Source organism: Chiloscyllium punctatum, chromosome 4 (assembly GCF_047496795.1).
Source record: "Chiloscyllium punctatum isolate Juve2018m chromosome 4, sChiPun1.3, whole genome shotgun sequence".
In the NCBI taxonomy this organism is placed as follows: Eukaryota; Metazoa; Chordata; class Chondrichthyes; order Orectolobiformes; family Hemiscylliidae; genus Chiloscyllium; species Chiloscyllium punctatum.
The window spans coordinates 87,511,668-87,533,767 of record NC_092742.1 but is presented as its reverse complement, the minus strand read 5'-3'; the positions used below and the strand labels follow the sequence as shown (position 1 = coordinate 87,533,767).

General features: G+C 43.4%; 1 protein-coding gene across 2 annotated transcripts in view; it reads right to left on the bottom strand.

Annotated features, from left to right (window-relative positions):
* The window catches only part of LOC140476506 (pleckstrin homology domain-containing family G member 3-like), a 199,576-nt gene that overhangs the window by 128,444 nt on the left and 49,032 nt on the right, over positions 1-22,100 (bottom strand). The window contains exon 2 of one of the 2 annotated variants that reach the window (XM_072569241.1): positions 15,039-15,114. In XM_072569241.1, coding sequence (XP_072425342.1) covers positions 15,039-15,087 — 49 coding nt within the window. In that variant the 5' untranslated portion in view covers positions 15,088-15,114. Of the gene's footprint in view, positions 1-7,357; positions 7,523-15,038; positions 15,115-22,100 lie in introns of those variants that run through there. The other variant, XM_072569244.1, reaches the window with a different exon arrangement.

The following is a 22,100-nucleotide window of genomic DNA, read 5'->3' as shown; positions in this document are numbered from 1 at the left end:
TTTTTCTAATCAGAGATGATACTACACACCCCTGGGTTAATAGTTCATCACACTGTCCATTTGACCAGCTTGGTGTTCAGGATACTATCGAAAGGCTAGGATTAATTAGGTTACACTGGCTTTGCCCTGAACGTGTTAAAAGTGATGTGAGTGAACCTGCTTATGATCCAGTTGTAGTGTCCATATCACAGGACTAGGAGGCCCAGGTCTAAGTCCCACCTGTTCCAGGGGTGTGTAATAATACCTCTATTATTACTTGATTAGAACAAAAAAAACGTTAAAATGATGCCGAGGGGCTCTCATGTTACACAGTGGAAGCGTTCTTACCTCTGAATTGAGAGACCTGGATTCAAGTCCCACCTGTTCCAGGGGTGTGTAGTATCATCTCTGATTAGAAAAATACTTTTTAAATGAAAAAAATTAAAAGTGATTTTGAACATGAAGGAAGTTAAACTACTGTTTCAATAGGGTCCAGGGAATTAACCAAAGGGTAGGCATAGAGCTGGAATGCAAATCTGATCCAGGCAAATGGTTAAATGTGGTGCTGGGAGCCACGAGCATTAAATACAATCAAGGGTTTGGTGCTCCAAGGGTTAAGCCAGGAACGGTACTTTTTCTTGGTTCTACAAGAGGCTTTTCTCATGCAAACTTAACTTGCCCTGGAATGTGAAAGTTCTGGATTTCTGACAATAGGCAAGTTACCCAGATGCTCAGTGAAAAATGAAGGGATGTGGTTAATGCAGATTTACTCTCTTAATTATAGCAATAGAGCAAATAATGGAAAGACCCCCCCCCCCAACAGAAGATACAATCTCTCTGCTGGTTGCTGTTTCCAGAGCACAGTGAAAGTGAGTTTGTTTGCAGAAACACACATGATCATTGGAGGCAGCTGTTGTCAGCACTGCAGCGCCCCCAGTATAGAGCCAACTCCTCCTCAAAATCGGCAACCCCATATCCCAGTCACCTTTTCACACAGCACCCTCCCCAAAATGTCCCAGTTAAACTCCATCAATCAGGCCTTCCTGCGTCCCAGCCACAACCTCAAATTAGCCCCGCCCCGTGTCCCATTGCTGCATCTTCATGCAGAAATTCCCGACATGTGGTTACCATTTGCAAAAGATGGGGAACATCGGGGGAGATGACTACCACGCTCCATGATAGGAATTAAAATATCACCAATCTAAATTTAGGTTGTTTTAATAAAGCATGGATCTTTGCTCTTCAGAGTTAGCCATTGAAGAACTGCATAAGCAAACGCTCAAAACAATAGATAGTCAATGAAAGGTGGGATTGTAGACAGTTAACACTTCAATAGGACTTGAGAAATCCTGCTGAGATATGCAAAATACTGGGGGATCAACTTTACGGAGAAGTAAACTTTAGAATTCACCATTCAGAGCTGATAACTTATATATAACATTTCCAAGAATCAATTGATCAGCTTTTCAGTAGGTGTCATGACAAGGACTAGAACTGTGACGTATTAAATGCTTACTCATTTAAGTGGATGATTGAACAATTATAGACTTAATGCACATTAAAACCATTCAAAAACCTCTTTTGTAAACAGATAAAAGGCCATGGCATTGACACATTGCTAAAATACAAAGATATTGTTTAACAACATCTGCCAACACTAGGTGCTGTTACCAGTATTGGCACAATAGCCAAAATAGAGCAAGCAAACATACAATCTGTAGCACCCACAACAAAGCCATCCTGCATTGTAGTGCAAAAGGACACTGGGCTTGCCTAGGTATGAAATTCATTTTCAAAGATTCAACCAGAGTCTACAATACCAAACAAAAAAAAAGGATGTGTGATGTACTGGTACAACAACAGGGAGGGCATCAGCCACTTTCATTAGGGTGAGCACATACACAATGTTTGCAGCAAGGCAGACCAGGTGAATATACAGAGTGCAAGAACCTTCAGCCAAAAGGCTATAAACGTGATATATCGAAGTCAAACAGTTAGGAGCTTATTCATATAATGCGCCTGAAGAAAATTGGCAAACGCACAGTCAAGACCGAAACTGGCCTGGAGCTAGTACAAACATCCTGTCAGCCAGAGTCCTGAAAGATATGTATCTGAATCACTGAAAATCAATGATATGTCTACAATAGCAAGATTTGCTGCATATAATTGACTGGATGGATGCCCATCCTTTACACTACTATGTTAACAATGATACATAGCCAAAACAGTTCTGCATGGAAACCACAAGTATTTTACCCAATGTACTAGTAATAACAAGACTTCCACTTTGTACAGAAGGCAACATTTTGACAATTTACAAAATCACCAAGATACCACATGCTGTGGAACAGGCCAAGAATACTTGGATTGAGTTGGTCAAAGCCTTTCCAAAAATATACCAAAGAGATTCAATGCCAGAAGAAAGTCCAAAGGGATGCAGTAGTGTCCTTCAGAGAAGATGCAACTCCATCAATTAACCCTGCCAGAAAACAAGTGGCATTCACATATAAAAGAAGCCCAAGAATGAACTGGATGATATAGAACAAAATGCCATTATCTGCCTTGTACATCAGTACACAGGCAGATACAGTTTTGCGCTAACATGGCTCAATCAGAGTATGTCTGGACCAAGATGTCTGTATATTTCCCACACATAATTCCAATATTCGAAGAATTAAATCACTAATCATGGAGATAAACAAGAGGTAAATTCTTTTCCATTTGGCTAGTTCACTTAGTAAAGGATTCCTATATCTATGAACTGTACCTCTGCATATGTGTTTACTGTCACCAACAGAGAACATATTATGAAAGCAAATTAGAGTAACCCTTCCAAGCTATCATCTCAGAAATACAAACTTCTCGAAAAACAAGGCAGTTTGAAAATAGTGCATAACCATCATGTCTGCTCTGTGTGTAGGGTAGGAGAACAGAGTACTGTATCCTACTAAAGGACCAGCAGGGGTATCCAAAATGTGAGCCTAGATCCCATGATGTAACAACATCTGATAGCGCGTCATTGAGGAGAAATAGAAGCCAACTAAGGGAATGGTACAGTACCCCAACTGTGCACAGAACACACACAAAGATATCTTAAGACCATAAGCCATAGTAACAGCATGAGGCCATTCAGCCCATCAATTCTGCTTCACCATTCAATGTGATCATCACATGAACACCATAATCTTTAACTCCATTTTAGTGATATTTTCCCTTGGCACTTGATTCCCTTACTGATTAAATATCTGTCTGTCTCAGCCTTGAATATACATAATGCTGCAACCTCCACAGCCCTCTGCAGGAGGGCATTTCTCATATTCACTGAGAGAAGAAGAAATTCTTCTTCTTTTCTGTCTTAAAATATGTGACCACTTACTCTGAAATCATGTCGTCTGGTCCTAATTTCTCCCACAAGGGGAAACGACCTCTCCAACATCTACCCTGTAAAGTTCAAAGAATCTTGTATGCTTCAGTAAGATCTCCTCTCAAGTCAACCCACTCAATCTCTCCTCATAAGACAATTACTCCATACCTGATATCAGCTGAGTGAACCTTCTCTGGACAGCCTCCAATGCCAATATATCTTTCCTCAGATGAGGGGATTAAAAACTGTATTCCTGCTGTGATCTAACAGTGTAGTGTATAGATTCCCTATTTTTAATACACCATTCCCTTTGATATAAAGGCCAACATCTCACTCGTGTTCTCTGTTACCAGCTGTACTTGGATGCTAGCTTTCAGTGATTCATGCACAAGGACCCTCAAATCTTCCTTTGTGCTGTAGCTTTCTTCAGTCTTTTTCCATTTAAATAATATGCTCAGATAATAATCAACACTCTAACACACACACACACACACACTCTCTCTCTCTCTCTCTCTCTCTCTCTGGAGGATTGTCAATCCACCTGTATACTGTACAGATTCTTAGACTCTAAAATCCACTTCTTTCTGTTTTGGTGTAATAGTTAAGCAATGATCTCATGCTTGCGTGTTTTCACACTTACTGCATGTAATTCTTTTTCGTCAGAAAAAACAATGTTGGATTACTGCTTTATTTGATTTGATTTGATTTATTGTCACATGTACTGAGATACAGTGAAAAGTATTGTTTTGTGTGCTATCCAGGCAAGTCATGCCTAACATAAGTACATCAGGGCAATAGAACAGGGTAATAGGTAATTTAAGAACTGAGAACACTGATAAACCAAGCATCTGGACGATACCACACAACCAGTAGCAATGAGGACTCTAAGCACCATTCTGCTCGGCTAAGGATGTGCATAAGTTGTCAGTTTGCAATTTATCAGTTTGTCTGTTACTTTTAAAGGAAGGCAGAAGAACATGCCATTCCCCAAGTCATCTATGTGCATTTCCACAACTAGACTGTCCCTCAAATCATGCTGTCATGCCCCAGCTAAACCCCTGCCACCACAAAGTCATCACTTTTTGTCTCAGCTGCAGCCTATTTCAGCCATTCTCCAACAAATCAGAACCTCATGTTCTCGCCAAATTGCCTCCATCCCTTGTTCCAGCAACATCCTTTAATCATCCGCCCCATGTTCCAGCTAAATCTCAACCCACCTCCAGGTTCCAGTGACCCTCCCAACATCTGCCATCTTTCAGCAATCTCCAAAATCAGCGCCAACACCCACCTCCCCTACCCTCCTTCTGGCCAATGCCCTTCCCTCAACGATCCCCACCAAAATGAGATTTCCAATCTACCATTTTACGTGCTGTTTGGGAGACCTTCTGTGGGTGGAAAGTGTCTGCATCTGTTCCTTGTAACTGCACTTCAGGAGTAACTCACAGCCGGAGATGTTTTGGAATACACAGCAAAAGGGAAAGGCACCAGGTAACCTTTTTATGTAAAAAGCCGAGAACTTTCAACAAGAAGCTATGCCAACTGTACAGGTAAAAACAATGACTGCAGATGCTGGAAACCAGATTCTGGATTAGTGGTGCTGGAAGAGCACAGCAGTTCAGGCAGCATCCGAAGAGCAGTAAAATCGACGTTTCGGGCAAAAGCCCTTCATCAGGAACTGTATGCCAACTGTATGTTAGTGAAAGCACTATTTTCATCAACTCACCCTGTCCCCACTCTATAATATATTCTACAGTTTTATACCAATTACCCCATACCAGGTCCTCCTTATTCTATGCATAGTACGTCTACCGCTCAATACTTTGCTTGTAGACTGTACTGCCGCTTAGTCTTTGTATGTTTATGGTATCCAGGTAACTCCATCTTGTATCAGTAACACGTGCACAGAGTCAAACAATCTGCAATTTGACAAGGGGTATTTTATTAGAAATCCTTTACCTGACAAGCATTCAGTAGCAATGAGGAAAGTGAGTGTGTGTGTGTGAATGTGAGTGTGTGAGTGTGTGTGAGAGTGTGAGAGTGTGTGTGAGAGTGTGTGTGAGAGTGTGTGTGAGAGTGTGTGTGAGAGTGTGTGTGTATGTGTGAGAGTGTAAATGTGAATGTGAGTGTGTGTGAGAGTGAGTGTGTGTGTGTGAGTGTGAGAGAGTGTGTGTGAGAAAGTGTGTGTGAGAGAGTGTGAGAGTGCAAGTGTGAGAGTGCGAGTGTGAGAGTGCGAGTGTGAGAGTGCGAGTGTGAGAGTGCGAGTCCGGAGTGGGTGTGTGAGAGTGTGAATGTGAGTGTGTGTGAGTGTGAGTGTACGAGAGTGAGAGTGTGAGAGTACGAGAGTGTGTGTGTGTGTGTGTGTGTGTGTGTGTGTGTGTGTGAGAGAGAGAGTGTGTGTGAGAAAGTGTGTGTGAGAAAGTGTGTGAGAGAGTGTGTGTGAGTGCAAGTGTGTGAGTGTGAGTGTGAGTGTGAGTGTGAGTGTGTGAGTGTGAGTGTGAGTGTGAGAGTGTGAGTGTGAGTGTGTGCGTGTGTGAGAGAGCGTATGTGTGAGAGTGCGTGTGAGAGTGCGTGTGTGAGTGCGAGTGTGAGTGCGAGTGTGAGAGTGTGTGAGAGAATGTGTGTGAGTGTGAGTGCGTGTGTGTGTGTGCGAGAGTGAGAGTGTGAGAGAGAAGTGTATGCATGAGAGTGTGTGTGTGAGAGAGTGTGAGTGTGAGAGTGAGTGTATGTGTGAGTGTGAGTGTGACAGTGTGAGTGTGTGAGTGCAAGTGTGTGTGTGAGAGTGTGTGAGAGAGTGTGTGTGAGAGAGTGTGTGTGAGAGAGTGTGTGTGAGAGAGTGTGTGTGTGGGAGTGTGTGTGAGAGAGTGTGTGTGAGAGAGTGTGTGTGAGAGAGTGTGTGTGAGAGAGTGTGTGTGAGTGAGTGCGAGTGTGAGAGTGCAATTGTGAGTGTGTGTGTGAGTGTGAATGTGAGTGAGTGTGTGAGTGTGAGAGTGTGAGTGTGTGTGTGTGAGAGAGTATATGTGTGAGAATGTGTGTGTGAGTGCGAGTGTGAGAGAGTGTGCGTGAGAGTGTGAGTGCGAGTGTGTGAGTGTGTGAGTGTGTGAGTGTGTGAGTGTGAGTGTGTGAGTGTGTGAGCGAATGTGAGTGAGTGTGTGTGTGTGTGTGTGTGTGTGTGTGTGTGTGTGTGTGTGTGTGTGTGTGTGTGTGTGTGTGTGTGTGTGTGTGTGTATTCCCTCATTAGTGAGAAGTGACCGGTGGTGATTTAACCTGAGGGCCACCAGACCTCAGGTGAGGGAAGAGGTTGAGGAGCAGAGTCCTTCGTGGTAACCTCAAACCGGTGATGGGACTGGAATCCCTGCTGTTAGCATCACACTACTCTGTATACTGACAATCCAAACAACTGAGCTAAACCAATTCCCATTATACACGCAAAGCCATTCTGAAGCAAAGTGAGACTAAGTGGAGTGAACAATTCCAACAAGTGAGGCAGACTCAAATCTATAAGCAATACTCCATCCCCACTATTCCTGTTTCCCCTACAGCGTTTGTTAGTTTGCCCATATCACCCCCTATACTGAAAGCACACAAAGGCTGACTGCACACTCACTTAAGAGGTGACTGCAGCCAGTCAGACTAAAGTTATGACTTGCCTGACATCCCCCTCAGCACTGTCCCCATGACTTGTCCGGACTTGACCTACCTGCCTATCTCCTTTTCCACCTATCCACTCCACCCTCTCCTCCCTGACCTATCACCTTCATCCCCTCCCCCACTCATCCATTGTACTCTATGCTACTTTCACCCCACCCCCACCCTCCTCTAGTTTATCTCTCCATGCTTCAGGCTCACTGCTTTTATTCCTGATGAAGGGCTTTTGCCCGAAACATCGATTTCAAAGCTCCTTGGATGCTGCCTGAACTGCTGTGCTCTTGCAGCACCACGAATCCAGAATCCCCCATATTAGTTCACTGAACACAGCACGGCCTTCACACTCAGGCTCCAATCTGCTCCACTCACCGACTGCTGCATTAAGTCTGAGTCTGCTGGACAGCTGAGTCCCCATTTATATGGTCCATCGACAGCTAAAGGTCCTGGAACCATGAAGGTATTGGACAGTAGCTTCAGCAGTCGTTCATGGAGCCTGTAAACCAACGTTGCTAACCTCATATTGCACTCAAAAAAAAAGAGAAGAAGGGAGATTAATCTCAGGTTGGGAGAGGGTTAACACGCCTGATAACCCTCCTTGGCACAACCTACAGTTACAACGGACCAATAAGATGTCTTGTTGGTTGCCACGGGGCACGAGCTATCCTGAACTGTAGTGTCTCCTCCTCAGTTACCATGGCAACTAGATTATTTGGGTTCCTTGAAGCCGATTGTTTCTTCTCTATCCTGTACCAATGCTGCTGACAGAATCACTCCGACTCATACTGCACTTCATATCAAGGAGAAAAGCAAGGGAGGTGTCCCATGTACAACTCCCGTCAGCTAACACTGTACAATCAAGCGGTGCTCTCACTAATTACATTTTCCTGGATCACTGAGGTGGGAAAAGGCCAAATATTTTCTCCTCCAAATCAGGCTACGACTTGATTCACACCACTCCCGCTACCCCCCCCTCCCCCATCCCTGTAACCCTGCATTTCCCATGGCTAATCCACCTAGCCTACACATCTCTGAACACCATGGGATAACTTAACATGGCCAACCCACCTGACCTGCTCATTTTTGGACTGTGAGGGGAATCCGGAGCCCACGAAGGAAACCCACGCAGACACGGGGAGAATGTGCAAACTCCATATGGACATCAAGGCTGGAATCGAGTCTGAGTCCCTGGCACCATGAGGCAGCAGTGCTAACCACTGTGTTGCCAGGTGGATATAACGTATTTGCAGAGGTCAGCTTTTGCTACATTCAGTTCTGTCTGCCAATCCTTCAATGATTGAGATAGAGTCATAGAGATGTACAGCATGGAATCTACCATAGATCAGATGCAGTACCTAAACCTCCAGTGCTTTGGTAAACGTGGAATATTATCAGAGTCATTGTGAAGCTTACAAATCAGTCATTGCCGTATCAGAGTCCCTGCATTAATATCAACTTGAACTTTTGCTGTTTACAACTCACATTTACAAAGCACCTTGAATGGGGAAAGTATCCTTCCAGCAGAGTCAGTCAGCAGTAACACTCTTGACTTGGATCAGCAGGCTTCGGGTTCAGGCGTGACTCAAAATCAACAAAACAAAGCAACAAATGGACTGACATTTCAGTGCAAATCTGAGGCAGTGCAGAAGAGCTGTCTTCCAGCTGAGAAATTAAGCAGAGCCCCTGTCATTCCTCTTGGGGAAGGATGGTAAAAATCTGATGGCACTATTTCAAACACCAGAAGAATTAGCCCCAGCGTCCTGGTCAACACTTGTCTCTTTAATCAACACAATAAAACAGATTAATATAAACCAAAGAACTGCACACATGCTGGAAATGAGGAACAAGAACAGATATGGCTGGAGAAGCTCAGCAGGTCTGTGAAGAAAAGCAGTGTTAGCATTTCGAATCCAGTGACCCTTCTTCTGAATTGCTGCTCTCTCTCCACAGATAATGCCAGACCTGCTGAAATCTTTCTGGTAATTTCTGCTTTTGCTTCCAGCAAAACAAAGGATCTGCTCATTTGTAAAGGCGTGCTGTGTGCAAATTGATCGTCACGTTTGTTACTTTGTGACAATGACTTTATCGCACATCCCTAGTTACCCTTGAGAAAGTAATGTTGAGCTGCCCTCTTGAATCGCTGCAATCCATGCACTGTAGGTGACAAACAGTGCTGTTAGATAGGGAATTCAAAGATTTTAATCCAGTGATAGTGAAGGAATGGTGATATATTTCAAAGTCAGTGTGTTGTGCGGCTTGGAAGACAACTTTTAGGTGGTGGCGTTCCCCTATAAATCACTCTGGGACTCCTGAACAAATTAAAGGTCTATATCAATGCGGATCTCTATTTTCCTCTTGCCTTTTACTCATAGAATATCCAAGAAAGACTTGCATTCGCACATGAACTTCAGTTATCTCAGGGTGATCGGAAATGATTTCCAGCCAGTCAAGTTCATTTGAACTGTAGAGTCACTGCTGTCATGCCGAAACAACAGCCAACTTGTGCACAGCAAGGTCCCACAAACAGCATCATGTGATTGCAAAAAATAAGAGTTTTTAAAATACTGCGGTTTTCCAGCATTCAAAATCTTCTTTTGCTGATCCCAGAGTAATCTCCAGGTAGATGTCAGCCAGCTGTTTCTCAAAGCCTCAGGATGCTTTTAGCTCATTGCAATAAACAAAGCTATAGAGACAGATTACAAGGTCACTTTCTAACTTCATGGAATGGCCGGTCTCAGTCAGATTGACCCTGTTAACAGAACAGGACTCTGTCCACCGATTAGTCTCAGTTGCTATCAACACCCACTAAACTTTTCCATGTCAAGTTCAGCAGAGCACTATGTCTTAGGTTGGTATGGTGGCTCAATGGTTAGCACTGCTGCCTCACAGTGCCCGGGTTCGATTCCACCCTTGGGTGACTGTCAGTGTGGAGTTTGCACATTCTCCCCGTGTCCATGTGGATTTCCTCAGGGTGCTTCGGTTCCCTTCCACAGTCCAAAGATGTGCAGAGGTTAGGTGGATTGGCCATGCTAAATCTGCCATAGTGTCCAGGGATGTACAAGCTGAGTGAGTTAGCCATGGGAAATGTGTGGTTACAGGGCTAGAGTGGGTCTGGGTGCAATGATCTTCAGAAGATCGACATGGACTTGATGGGCTGAATGGCCTGCTTCCACACTGTAGACACATACATCCTCCTGAATCTTGTCGAAAGGGGCTTCTGTGAGTTAACTGTTCATTTTGCAATTTAAATTATAACATCCCCAGCTTGTCTTAGGAGTAAGGGATTCCCAGGATTCCATTTTCGGAGAAGTTTGCCTTTATCGACAATGCCAGCTAGTGGTGGGAACCATCCCTTCAGACTCTTGATAGCAGCTTCCTCAGTGACTCCTAAGGGCTCTTTAAAAAGGGAGCAAAGTGCATCAACTAGGGCCACAGATGACTGCACTGTCCTTGGGTTACTTGCTGGGCAGAGGAAGGGGAAAGACATCAACCGAGGGCAAGTATGGCACTCAATGACTTGGCATCACTTTTCAATACCCAAGACATTTGGACAGGTATGTGAATAGGAAAAGTTTGGAGGAATATGGAACAAACACATGCAAATGGGACCAATTTAATTTGGGAAAACTGGATGATTTGGGCTGAAGGGTCTGTTTCCATGCTTAATGACTCCATGACTCTAGTCAGGAAACTCCCTTCCTCATAAAGGAATTGGTAATATCAGTGAGCAGCAGATGGGCACCAACTGGGTCCATTGCATACAGGTCAATGCCGGAGGTGGGAGTGAAAAACAACGGGTGACACGGTGGCTCAGTGGTTAGCACTGCTGCCTCACAGCACTAGGGACTCAGGTTCAATTCCCACCTCTGGCAACTGTCTGTGTGGAGTTTGCACCTTCACCCTGTGTCTGTGTGGGTTTCCTTCGGGTGCTCTGGTTTCCTCCTACAATCCAAAAATGTGCAGGTCAGGTGAATTGGCCATGCTAAATTACCCACAGTGTTAAGTGCATTAGTCAGAGGGAAATGGGTTTGGGTGGGTTACTCTTCGGAGGGTTGGTGTGGACTTGTTGGGCCAAAGGGCCTGTTTCCACACTGTAGAGAATCTAATTTTAAAAATAAATCAAAATTCTCAGGCCAGATTGCAGCCATAACTCATTCACATGTCTCACTATAAGGATACCTCCTGTGGGGAAGGAAGGAAGGATGTTGTGAAACTTGAAAGGGTTCAGAAAAGATTTACAAGGATGTTGCCAAGGTTGGAGGATTTGACTTACAGGAGAGGCTGAATAGGCTAAATCTGTTTTCCCTGGAGCATCAGAGGCTGAGGGGTGACCTTATAGAGGTTTATAAAATCATGAAGGAAATGGATAAGGTGAATAGCTAAGGTCTTTTTCCCAGGGTAGGGGAGTCCAGAACTAAAGGGCATTGGTTTAAGGTGGGAGGGGAAAGATTTAAAAGGGACCTGAGTGGCAACCTTTTCATGAAGAGGGTGGCGGACATACGGAATGAGCTGCCAGAGGAAGTGGTGGAGACTGATACAATTACAACATTTAAAAAGCATCTGGATGTGTACTTGAATAGGAAGGGTTTAGAGGGATATAGACCACATGCTGACAAATGGGACTAGGTTAATTGAGGATGTCTGGTCGGGATGGACAAACTGGACCAAAGGGTCATGGAGTCTAAACAGGGCAGGATGTCTGCAGTCACGTGCAGTGAGTTTCAGATGGGTGGCATGGTGGCACAATGGTTAGCACTGCTGCCTCACAGCGCCAGAGACCCGGGTTCAATTCCCGCCTCAGGCGACGGACTGTGTGGAGTTTGCACATTCTCCCCGTGTCTGCGTGGGTTTCCTCCGGGTGCTCCGGTTTCCTCCCACAGTCCAAAGGTGTGCAGGTCAGGTGAATTGGCCATGGGAAATTGCCCGTAGTGTTAGGTGCAGGGGTAAACATAGGGGAATGGGTCTTGGTGGGCGTGCTTCGGCAGGTCGGTGTGGACTTGTTAGGCCGAAGGGCCTGTTTCCACACTGTAACTAATCTAGTCTAAGCTCCAGCCAAATCAGGTTTCAGAATGTACCCAGCCACTGTTTGTCTAGTGTGACACTGCTTGCTGTCCAGATTACATTGGTGCAGCAGCTCATGACTACAGTCACTCATGGTACACTCACAAAGAATACACCACTCCCACCTTGAGTTTGAGGTATACAATCCTTGTGTGGGAGTGAGTGTGTGTGTAAATAGTTGTGTACATGCACGTATGTGTAGAGGTGTGTGTGTCTGTAAGTCTAAATGTGCATGTGCGTATGCGAGATCTGATTTTAAGCCATTTATGGAAAGTGGACATGGTTGGTAAAAGCCTGATTTCTCAGCCTCCTGCTAGCTGGATCGCTAGGCTTCACACAGCCCTGAGGAACAATGAAGAAAGCTCATACCAGACACAGAATGTGAATTCTGCTGCCAGGCCTACTGCGTTTGTCCAGCAATTTTTATTTTTATTTTAAGTGAGGGCTCTCAAGAACATTCAACACCTTTTCTTGGTCATTCTTAATCAAGGCAGTTTCTCACATGTACATTTTCAAGCAATCTCTCAGGTCTCACTGGGGTAGCATACCGGAAGTTGAACCTCACTAACCCCAGAGTCATCACAAAAGTTAAAGATAGCATCAAAGGACACAAGCCTGTTTTTTAGATCCAGGTTAACAGAAAGCACAAATTAGATTGCTGCACTTAGCAAGAGTTAATATTCACTACAAATAAATAGATTCTAGCAATCAGTAAACAGCTGTAAACTGTCAACATATAACTTAAGTGATTAGAACTTTCACACCTGTATAATCGTTCCCCCCTAAATGCATGTAAAGATATATGCACATATGCAGACAAAAAAAAATTGGTGTTTTGGTAGCAGAAAAATTGGGAAGGCTGTTCAATGACCCTTGTCCACAACAGTTGCTGAGAGGATCCTTCTGCTTGTTGGGACATCTTGTACTTTAATTTCTCTTATCTAGGTACTTGTCACTTCCTTCAGGAGACTCAGTGATTCATTCACAAATTATAAAGTCTCTGACTTTATTGGTCAAAAGCAATAGCTTACAGCAACAGGTGAGAGGAGATAGCTGGCTTTCTTCAGGCATTTTCTGATGCAGAGTTACAGACAGCTTCCTCTTTCAGAGGTCCAAAAGCTTCCGGCAATATCGCTCACCCCCCACAAGCTGTGAAGCTACCTGGGAGCCAATTACATAGTTGTTGGCAGGCTGCCAGCTTTTGTCATCGCTAATTGGTCACCACACCTCAAACCAATCAGCTACCTGTTGCTGGCTGAATCTTGCTTTGTATATCTCCCTTTGGAGGGAGTTTAAACCTCCCTGAGACCATCCTCTTGGACACATTTTGCTACAGATCTGGGGCCTGAAGCAAGGCAGTATTCTACAGCAGGATTGGCTGGGTCACTGTTGCAGTGTGAAGCATTGTGTCTGTTCTCCTCCTGAGAGTTTCTGACGACAATGACAGGAGGCTGACCAGTGAGACTCCTGTCCTGTTTGACACCCTGGAATGAATATTGCCATGGGTAAATCACTGCCCACAGGAGGAAACATTCAGCTCTTTCCCAGCAGGAAGACTAATACAACTGAATTCTCCAGGTGGAGCAGGTCTGGGAGCAGTAATCCATTTATTCCGATACATGGGGAGTGTCCCACTCATTTCCCTCAGCAATAATATGATATACAGATTAGGAGTAGGCCATTCAGCCCCTAGAGACTGTTCTGTTATTCAACAAAATTATGGCTGATCTGTTTGTAACCTCAAACCCACATTCCTGACTACTCCTGATAACTTTTCACCCATTCTCCCCTCTTGCACACTAAGAATCTGTCTAGCTCTCCCTTAAAAATATTCAAAGCCTCTGATTTCACTGCCCTCAGGAAGAGACCTTCTGAGAAACAATATCTGTGTTTTAAATGACCAACCCTCAGTTTTAAACAATGGCTTTGAGTTCTAGTTTCTCTCTTCTGTGGAAACATCTTCTCCACATCCACCCTGTCATGACCCTCAGGATTTTATGTGGTTCAATTAAATCACCTCTTACACTTCTAACCTGCAACAGATACAACCCTAGGCCGTCCAACATTTCCTCAGGAACCAACCAGTCCATTTCGGGTTTTAGTCGGATATATTTGCTCTGGACTGCCACCAACACATGTAAATCCTTCGTTAAGTAAGGAGAGCAATACTGTGCGCAGTAATCGAGATGTGGCCCCACGTAACTGAAACACAACTTCCGTACTCAATTTCCTCTTTGTAAATCATAACATTCTGCTAGCTTTCCAGATGCCTGCACCAGCCGGGTTATGTATTCGGAGTTTCCCGATTTGGGCGCTGGTAATTTCCATTCGGTGGATATTGAGAGCATCCATGTTCAGTCGGCTTATCCCCAAGAGGAACACGAAACCTACAATTGCTGTGAACTGAAAATTTGTTTCCATTAATATATAGCCTGTGGGATGGTTCTCCCAAGTTTGGTGCAGGCCCTCAAACATTACAATATGAAAGACTCTGCAGCATTCACCTGGACTGACTGGCTCTTGTCACATTAGTGGATTTGGTTTGGATTTATTCTTGCTGTGCTCCTCTGAAATAGTTGGATGCAAATGGGCGAGGGCATTGTAGTTATTCACATTGCTGTAGATTGGGAATCTCATGTAAGGTCAGAAAAGCAGGTTTCCTTAACCATTGAAACATTCTTTTAAAGGAAAAATACAGCAGCTTCACTATTAGCGATGCTAGATTTTAATTTCAGATTATTCAATTAATTAGATTTATATTCCCACAGGCCATGGTGGGATTTAAACACATGCCTCTAGGCTTCTGGTTTACATAACCACTCTACTACTATAATCAATGATATGCTGATGGGTTATGGTGATGTAAAGTGGGAGGAGGCCTGTACAGAATACAGACACATTCACAGACCCATCAGGCTGAATGGTGCATTCCTCTGCTGTTAATTCTGTCATTCTATGTCACAGTAAAATTAACAAAAAGGCAAGAACTGACCTTCCACAGTGGGAGCCTCCTTCGCAGAATCAGGAGAACCCTCAAGCATACCAGCATGGAGTTAACTGAGACCTCACTATGGAAACAAGAGACAGATTTTAGGCTGACCCCTTGAAGGACTTAAGGCCATTTACCTCATAACGAATATATTTGTACCATCCCATTGTATTCATTTGCAGGGTGGCGTGACGGCTCAGTGGTTAGCACTGCTGCCTCACAGCGCCAGGAACCAGTATTCAATTCCAGCCTCAGGCGACTGCCTGTGTGGAATTTGCATGTTCTCCCGGTGTCTGTGTGGGTTTCCTCAGGGTGCTTCAGTTTCCTCCCACAGTCCAAAGATGTGCAGGTTAAATGAATTGGCCGTGTTAAATTGTCCATGGTGTTCACGGATAGGTATGCTCGGGACATTAGTGAGGGGAAATGTAAAATAATAGGGTAGGGGAATGGGATACTCTTCAGAGGGTCGGTTTGTTGGACCAAATGGCCTGTTTCCACACAGTAGGGATTCTATGAATTCAATCAGCTGACTAAGGAACTGCTATTCCACGTATCAACAACAGCTGGATTTTTGGATCTCAAGTCACTCAAACCATAGGAAAGGCAGGTTTGCATTTGTATAGCGTCTTTCATCATCTTCGGACATCCCAAAATGTTTTATAGCCAAGGAACTACTTTCAAAGCGTGCACATAGTTGCACTATAGGAAACGCAGCGACTAATTTAAGCAATTCCCCAATAGAATAAAACTATGGGATAATGAGGAAATCGTGGACCCGATTGTCACCTCCAAAATGTGAAGATTGACTCTCTTCTGTGCTGTGGGACTTTTTAAATCCACCCATGAATCTAGATGGGCCTTGGTTTGATATCTCATCCAAACCATTGCATCTCCAATAATTCAGTACTGCCACAGTAGAGTCAAAGATTTATAGTCATACAGCATGCAAACAGCCCCTTCGATTCAACCAGTCTAGGCCTACTATAACCCTAAACTAAACTAGTCTCACCTGCCTCTGCACTTGGCTCATATCCCTCCAAACATTTCTTATTTGTGTACTTATGCAAATATCTTCTAAATGTTGTAACATTGTATCTGTACTCACATCCACCACTTCCTTCTTAGGACAATCCCGCCATCCCAGGATCTAATCTGGTGAACTTTGTTGCACTCTATCCACGATGATAATAGTTTTCTTGATTAAAGAAGGACAAAAGTACACAAAGTGCATGAGGTGTGGTTTAAACAAACACCTCTACAACTGAAGTAAGACTTTAATATTCCTGTACTCAAATCGTCTGACAATAAAGACCAACATTCCATTTGTCTTCCCAGAGCTTACTGCATTAGGTGCAGTAAGCTCTGGGAAGACAAATGGAATGTTAGTCTTTATTGTAGGACGATTAGCCCTCAGTAATCTATCAACAAAGACACCAGGTGCCTTGTACATTTACACATTCTAAACTCTTTCTATTTGAGAAATACTCTACACATCTGTTCCTCCTACCAAAGTGGATAAACTCAGTTTTCTAAATTACCTTCCATCTATCATGTTCTTGCTCATTCACTAAGCCTGTCCAAATCATTTTGAATCTTCCTTACAGCACAAATTCCTACTTAGCTTCATAACATCCAAAAACTTTGGAAATCCAAATCATTGATACACATTTTGAACAGCTGGGACAGATGTTCAAATCCTTGCAGTACCCCACTGGTCACAACTTATCAACACGAGAATCACCCACTTATTCCTACTCTCAGTTTTCTGTTTCTTAACTAATCATTAAGCCATGCACCTCCTATGTACTTTAATTCTTCTCATCAGTCTTTTGTGGGGACATTATCAAAGCCTTCTAAAAGTCTACTGTATCCATCATCTCCTTTATCAATTCTGTTAATAACATTGTCTAGTAACATCCCAACAATTTCTCATTTGCAAGTCTATCGTGTTTAAGTCCAATCAGATCATTATTATCTAATTTATTATTCAGTCTATTTATTTCATAATGTATTCTAATATTTTGCCTATTACTGATGTAAGGCAAACAGGTCTGTAGCTCCCATTTACCTTCCAACTCTCTTCTTAAATAGTACGGTGACACTTATTACCTTCCAACCCACAGGAATCATTCCAGAAAGTATTGAATTTTGGAGGACAAACACCAATACTTTCTCAAATGTCCACGTCATGAAATACTCTGGGTTGTGGACTATTAGGTCCTGGGGATTTATTAACTTTCAACTCCTTTAACTTTCAGCACAATACTTTTTACAAATACTAATTTCCTTCAACTCCTCATTCTCCCTAGCCACTTGATTCTCTCTTTCTGGGAATTTCTTTTGTATATACCTCAATGAAAAAGAGATGCAAAGTAATCATTTGGCTTCTCTGCCTTTTCTCTATTACCCACAACATATTCTCCTGAATCTGCCTGTAACTAAACTACATTTGCTTTAGCTGAACAATCTCTTTTACATACCTATGGAAGCTTTTACAATTGGTTTTCATATTTGTTGCTAGAGTACATGCACATTCTATGGTCCCTTTATTGATTAGTTTCTTTATCCTCCTTTGCCATCTTTTAAAAACTTCCTAATCTTCAGATTTACTGTACATTCTGATAACTTAATTGGTTTTTTTATTCTTACTCAATTCTAAACATCCTTCATTAGCTGCAATTGACTTTTTAAAATGTTTTTGCATCTTGCAGGGATGTGTATATATTATGAGTCGTAGAATAGTTCTTTAAAGACTAGCCATTGCCTATTTACAGTCAGATTTTTTCACATATTGCCCCAATCTATCTCAGCCAATTTGAGTTTTGTGCCTTCGTAATTTCCTTAACACCATTGTTTCAGATTGAACTACCTCACTTTCAAACACAACGTAAAACATAACTGTATTGTGGGCACTCATTCCTAAAGAGTTTTCAGTCACCAGATTGTTAATTAGCTCTTTTGTATCACATAGTATTAGATTTAAAATATCATGTTCACCACTATACTGCTCTAGAAAACCATCCCTAACACACTCTTGAATCTTATCCTCCACATATTTAGTGTTAATTTGGTTTAAGCAGTCTATATGTAGACTGAAGTCACCCATGATAACTGTGTTACACATGTTACATGCTTGTTTCATCTCTTGATTAATACCATGTACCACTGCTATTTCATGACCTATAAATAACCATCATCTGTAATTCCTTGCTGTTTCTTAGTTCCACCCAAACAGTCTCCACACTCTTGAGTGGAGATCTTCCCTTATTAATGTACTCACCCCACCCTATATTATTGATGCAACTCCATCTCCTTTCCCTTCTAGCCTGCCCTTTCCAAATGCTGAAAATCCTTGAAGATTCAGTTCCCAGTCACTATGCAGCAATGTTTCTGGAATGGCAATTAGATCATGCCCCTGTGTATCTCTTTGTGCCTTTAGATTATCTGCCCTGTTACGAATAATTTGATTAGATTACTTACTGTGTGGAAACAGGCCCTTCGGCCCAACAAGTCCACACTGACCCGCCGAAGTGCAACCCACCCAGACCCATTCCCCTACATTTTACCCCTTCACCTAACATTAAAGGCAATTTAGCATGGCCAATTCACCTAATCTGCACATTTTTTGGATTGTGGGAGAAAACTGGAGCACCCGGAGGAAACCCACACAGCCACAGGGAGAACATGCAAACTCCACACAGAGAGTCGCCTGAGGCGGGAATGAACCCAGGTCCCTGACGCTGTGAGGCAGCAGTGGTAACCACTGTGCCACCCATGACTGCAAATGCTTTCAGACAGAATGCCCTTAACTTGGCTTTTTCAACATAAATTCACTTCCAAGTGATGCCTGTCTTTGTTTCTCCTGTATTCTGGTCTTCTTAACATCTTTTTGACTTCCAGTGACCAACTTTCCTTCCTACCAATTTGGGTAACCCCTCAAGTTCCTACACCCTGCTTGTTTAAACCCATGCCAAAGGCCAACATGGGTGCAAATGTGGTGAAGAAAGTGGGAGATTCACAAAAGGTGCAGATATACTGGAGGGTAGCCAGGCCAAAGCAAGGTTAGAGACACTGGGAGGGATTCGAACAAGAGTTTGGATTGCTACGCACGTGCCTGTATTTATATCACAGCCATTTGATACACTGTGCCGATGATACATTGTGAAAGTGCTATCCATTTTCCTTCTCTTGCAGTTAGCCCTGGATATGTTGCCCCAATTGGCTCTTTTTTAATGTTTACAGATCATGAAGTCCAAAATTTTTATTTTACTTGAAATAGCTAAAATCTCCCAGCAAATTCTTTGATTGATACTTTCAGCGTAGTTAGGAACATATCTTTGAACCTGTGTCTGGTTGTTTAGAAAAACCTTCAGAGCAAACAGGACACAGTCAAATCATTCTAACTGGAGGTTACTGATCTGAATTTGGTTTTACTGAGCCAGGGTTTAACTTGCCACTTTACCTCACCAAAATCAGAGCCCTCGAATCAGTCCTTGAAGAGTGTTGGGAGAGGGGAAAAGCCCATTGTCTGTTTACTGGATGGGGTGGCTGTTCAGAAAGGTTAGGACAGGGTAGCATTCTGCTTCTGAATACAAAGCAACAGTATTTTATCAATCAGTAATGCATTGCCCCAGAAGGGGCTAAAGTCAGGTTTGTGAGTGCAATATAGCAGGCTAAATGTGTTCAGGAACTCTCATTAAAAGCAATGTGGTAATGACAAAATAACATATTTAAGTGGTGCTATTTGTCAGGGTAGTATTATTGAGGATACCAGAGAGAATGTCCCTGCCTTGCTCGCTATTTAGTGCTAAGATGTGACGGTGTCCTCTGATGATGCAGTTTTGCACTGGGCCAGCTAGCCTGGATCCTCCAGTCCAGCTCTCTCATAGTTCTTCAGCTCACAACATGGTGCTGGAGGTGGGGAGTTAATGGGTCAAAGGTTAAAGCCATACCCACGTGATTACATGACTATTTTAGATCAGATCACTTACAGTGTGGAAACAGGCCCTTCGGCCACAAAGACACTGCGAAGAGCAAACCCACCCAAACCCATTCCCCTATTTTTACCCCTTCACCTAACACTACGGGCAATTTAGAATGGCCAATTCACCTAACCTGCACATTTTTGGTCTGTGGGAGGAAACCCACGCAGACACGGGGAGAATGTGCAAACTCCACACAGACAGTTACCTGAAACAGGAAATGAACGCGGGTCTCTGGCGCTGTGAGACTGTGCCACCGTGCCATCCTGGTGGAGTATGCCAGTGGGTCTCTTAATTAACAGAAATGACAGACTGTGACTCCCAGAGTGCTGACAGGATATATGACTCTCCCCAACCTGGTGGGTTAGGGCAAAGTGAGGTTGTGACTTCCAAGAGCCTGGATAGGCAGTTTTCATGTAAAGGAGGGTGGGAACAGATGTAACTTTCCAAACCCCAGTAGGTTGGTAATAAGTTATGAAGTCTGGCATTCTTGTGCTGTACTGAGGCAATGCTGTTGTGACAGAAGTCTTAAAAATGAGCACCCCAGGTGAGAGTAAGCAAATAAATACACCAATTAGGAACAGGAATTGGCCATTTGTCTCCTCAAATCTGCTTTATCCTTCAATGGGAATTGAAGGCACCTGTTTCTATGCTGATTCCCATAGCCTCACAATGGTCTGTGTAATTCTACTTTTGATATATTCAATAATCTTGCCTCTACTCTCTCCCGAGACAGAGGTTCAAAGTCACATACTCTGAGGGGGCACCAGAAAGTTCCCCTCATTTCCAAACCTCTAATTCCAATGATTTAAAACCCCTAGACTTCCTTTCATCCCTTCCATATCTGCTTTCTCAACACTACTCAGGGTCTCAAAAATGTCAATCAAATCATTCCTTGCTCTTCTGAATGTCAGTGAAAACAAGCCCATTTCTGCCTGATATTTCCTCAAAACAACCTAGCAACAGCCCCTTGTGGAGTGGAGCAGGAAATTATTCCCCCCACACCCCCATCCTGCCCACACCCACTGCCTGGGGTAATATTGGTCCCTGAGAAAAACTTAAGTGAAGAAACACATCCTAGCCATTCATTACTACGGTGCTCACAGTGGGATCTTATTCTTACATTAACATAGTGGACGCAGCTCAGGAGCACTTATTACTTTAAAATACTTTGCTATGTACTGTGGTCATCAAAGTGTCACTAGGACAGCACGGAGGTACAGTGGCTAGCACTACTGCCTCACAGCACCAGGGTTCCAGGTTCACTTCCAGCTTCGGGCGACTGTCTGGGTGGGATTTGCATGTTCTTCTCGTGTCTGTGGGGTTTCCTCCCACAGTCCAGGTGAATTGGCCGTGTTAAATTGCCTTTAGTGTTAGATACATTAGGCAGAGGAAGATGGCCGAAAGTGTGTTGCTGGAAAAGCGCAGCAGGTCAGGCAGCATCCAAGGAGCAGGAGAATTGACGTTTTGGGCATGAGCCCTTCTTCAGGAAGGCTCATGCCCGAAACGTTGATTCTCCTGCTCCTTGGATGCTGCCTGACCTGCTGCGCTTTTCCAGCATCACATTTTCGGCTCTGATCTCCAGCATCTGCAGTCCTCATTTTCTCCTCAGAGGAATATGGGTCTGGGTGAGTTACTCTTCAGCCAGTTGGTTTGGGCTGAAGAGCCTGTTTCCACACTGTAGGAAATCTAATCTAATTGAAATGTTGGATTTGTTTTTGAATGGTCCAAGTCAGGTACAGCAGCACTGTACACTTCTGTTTTATCTTCCCCAATTTTCTTTTATGCTCACGGTCATGCAACTTTACCCAGACACCAAAGAAATACCATCCTTTGCCCTGAATCTTTTTCTGCAGCTTGCGGGCTCAAAATAAGAAGGTTTCTGCAACTTTAATCTCTTTCAAAGGATTTCCTTCACTGTTCATTACATTTTCCACTACTCAAAGAATCCACATGTTTATGATCATGATTCAAAGTCTGACAAAAACATCAATAGTGACCTTTCCCATTCAGCTGCTGATTAACTGACAATGCAATTCTTGCGTTAATTATAAACTGAAGTATATCACATTACAGCAATAAA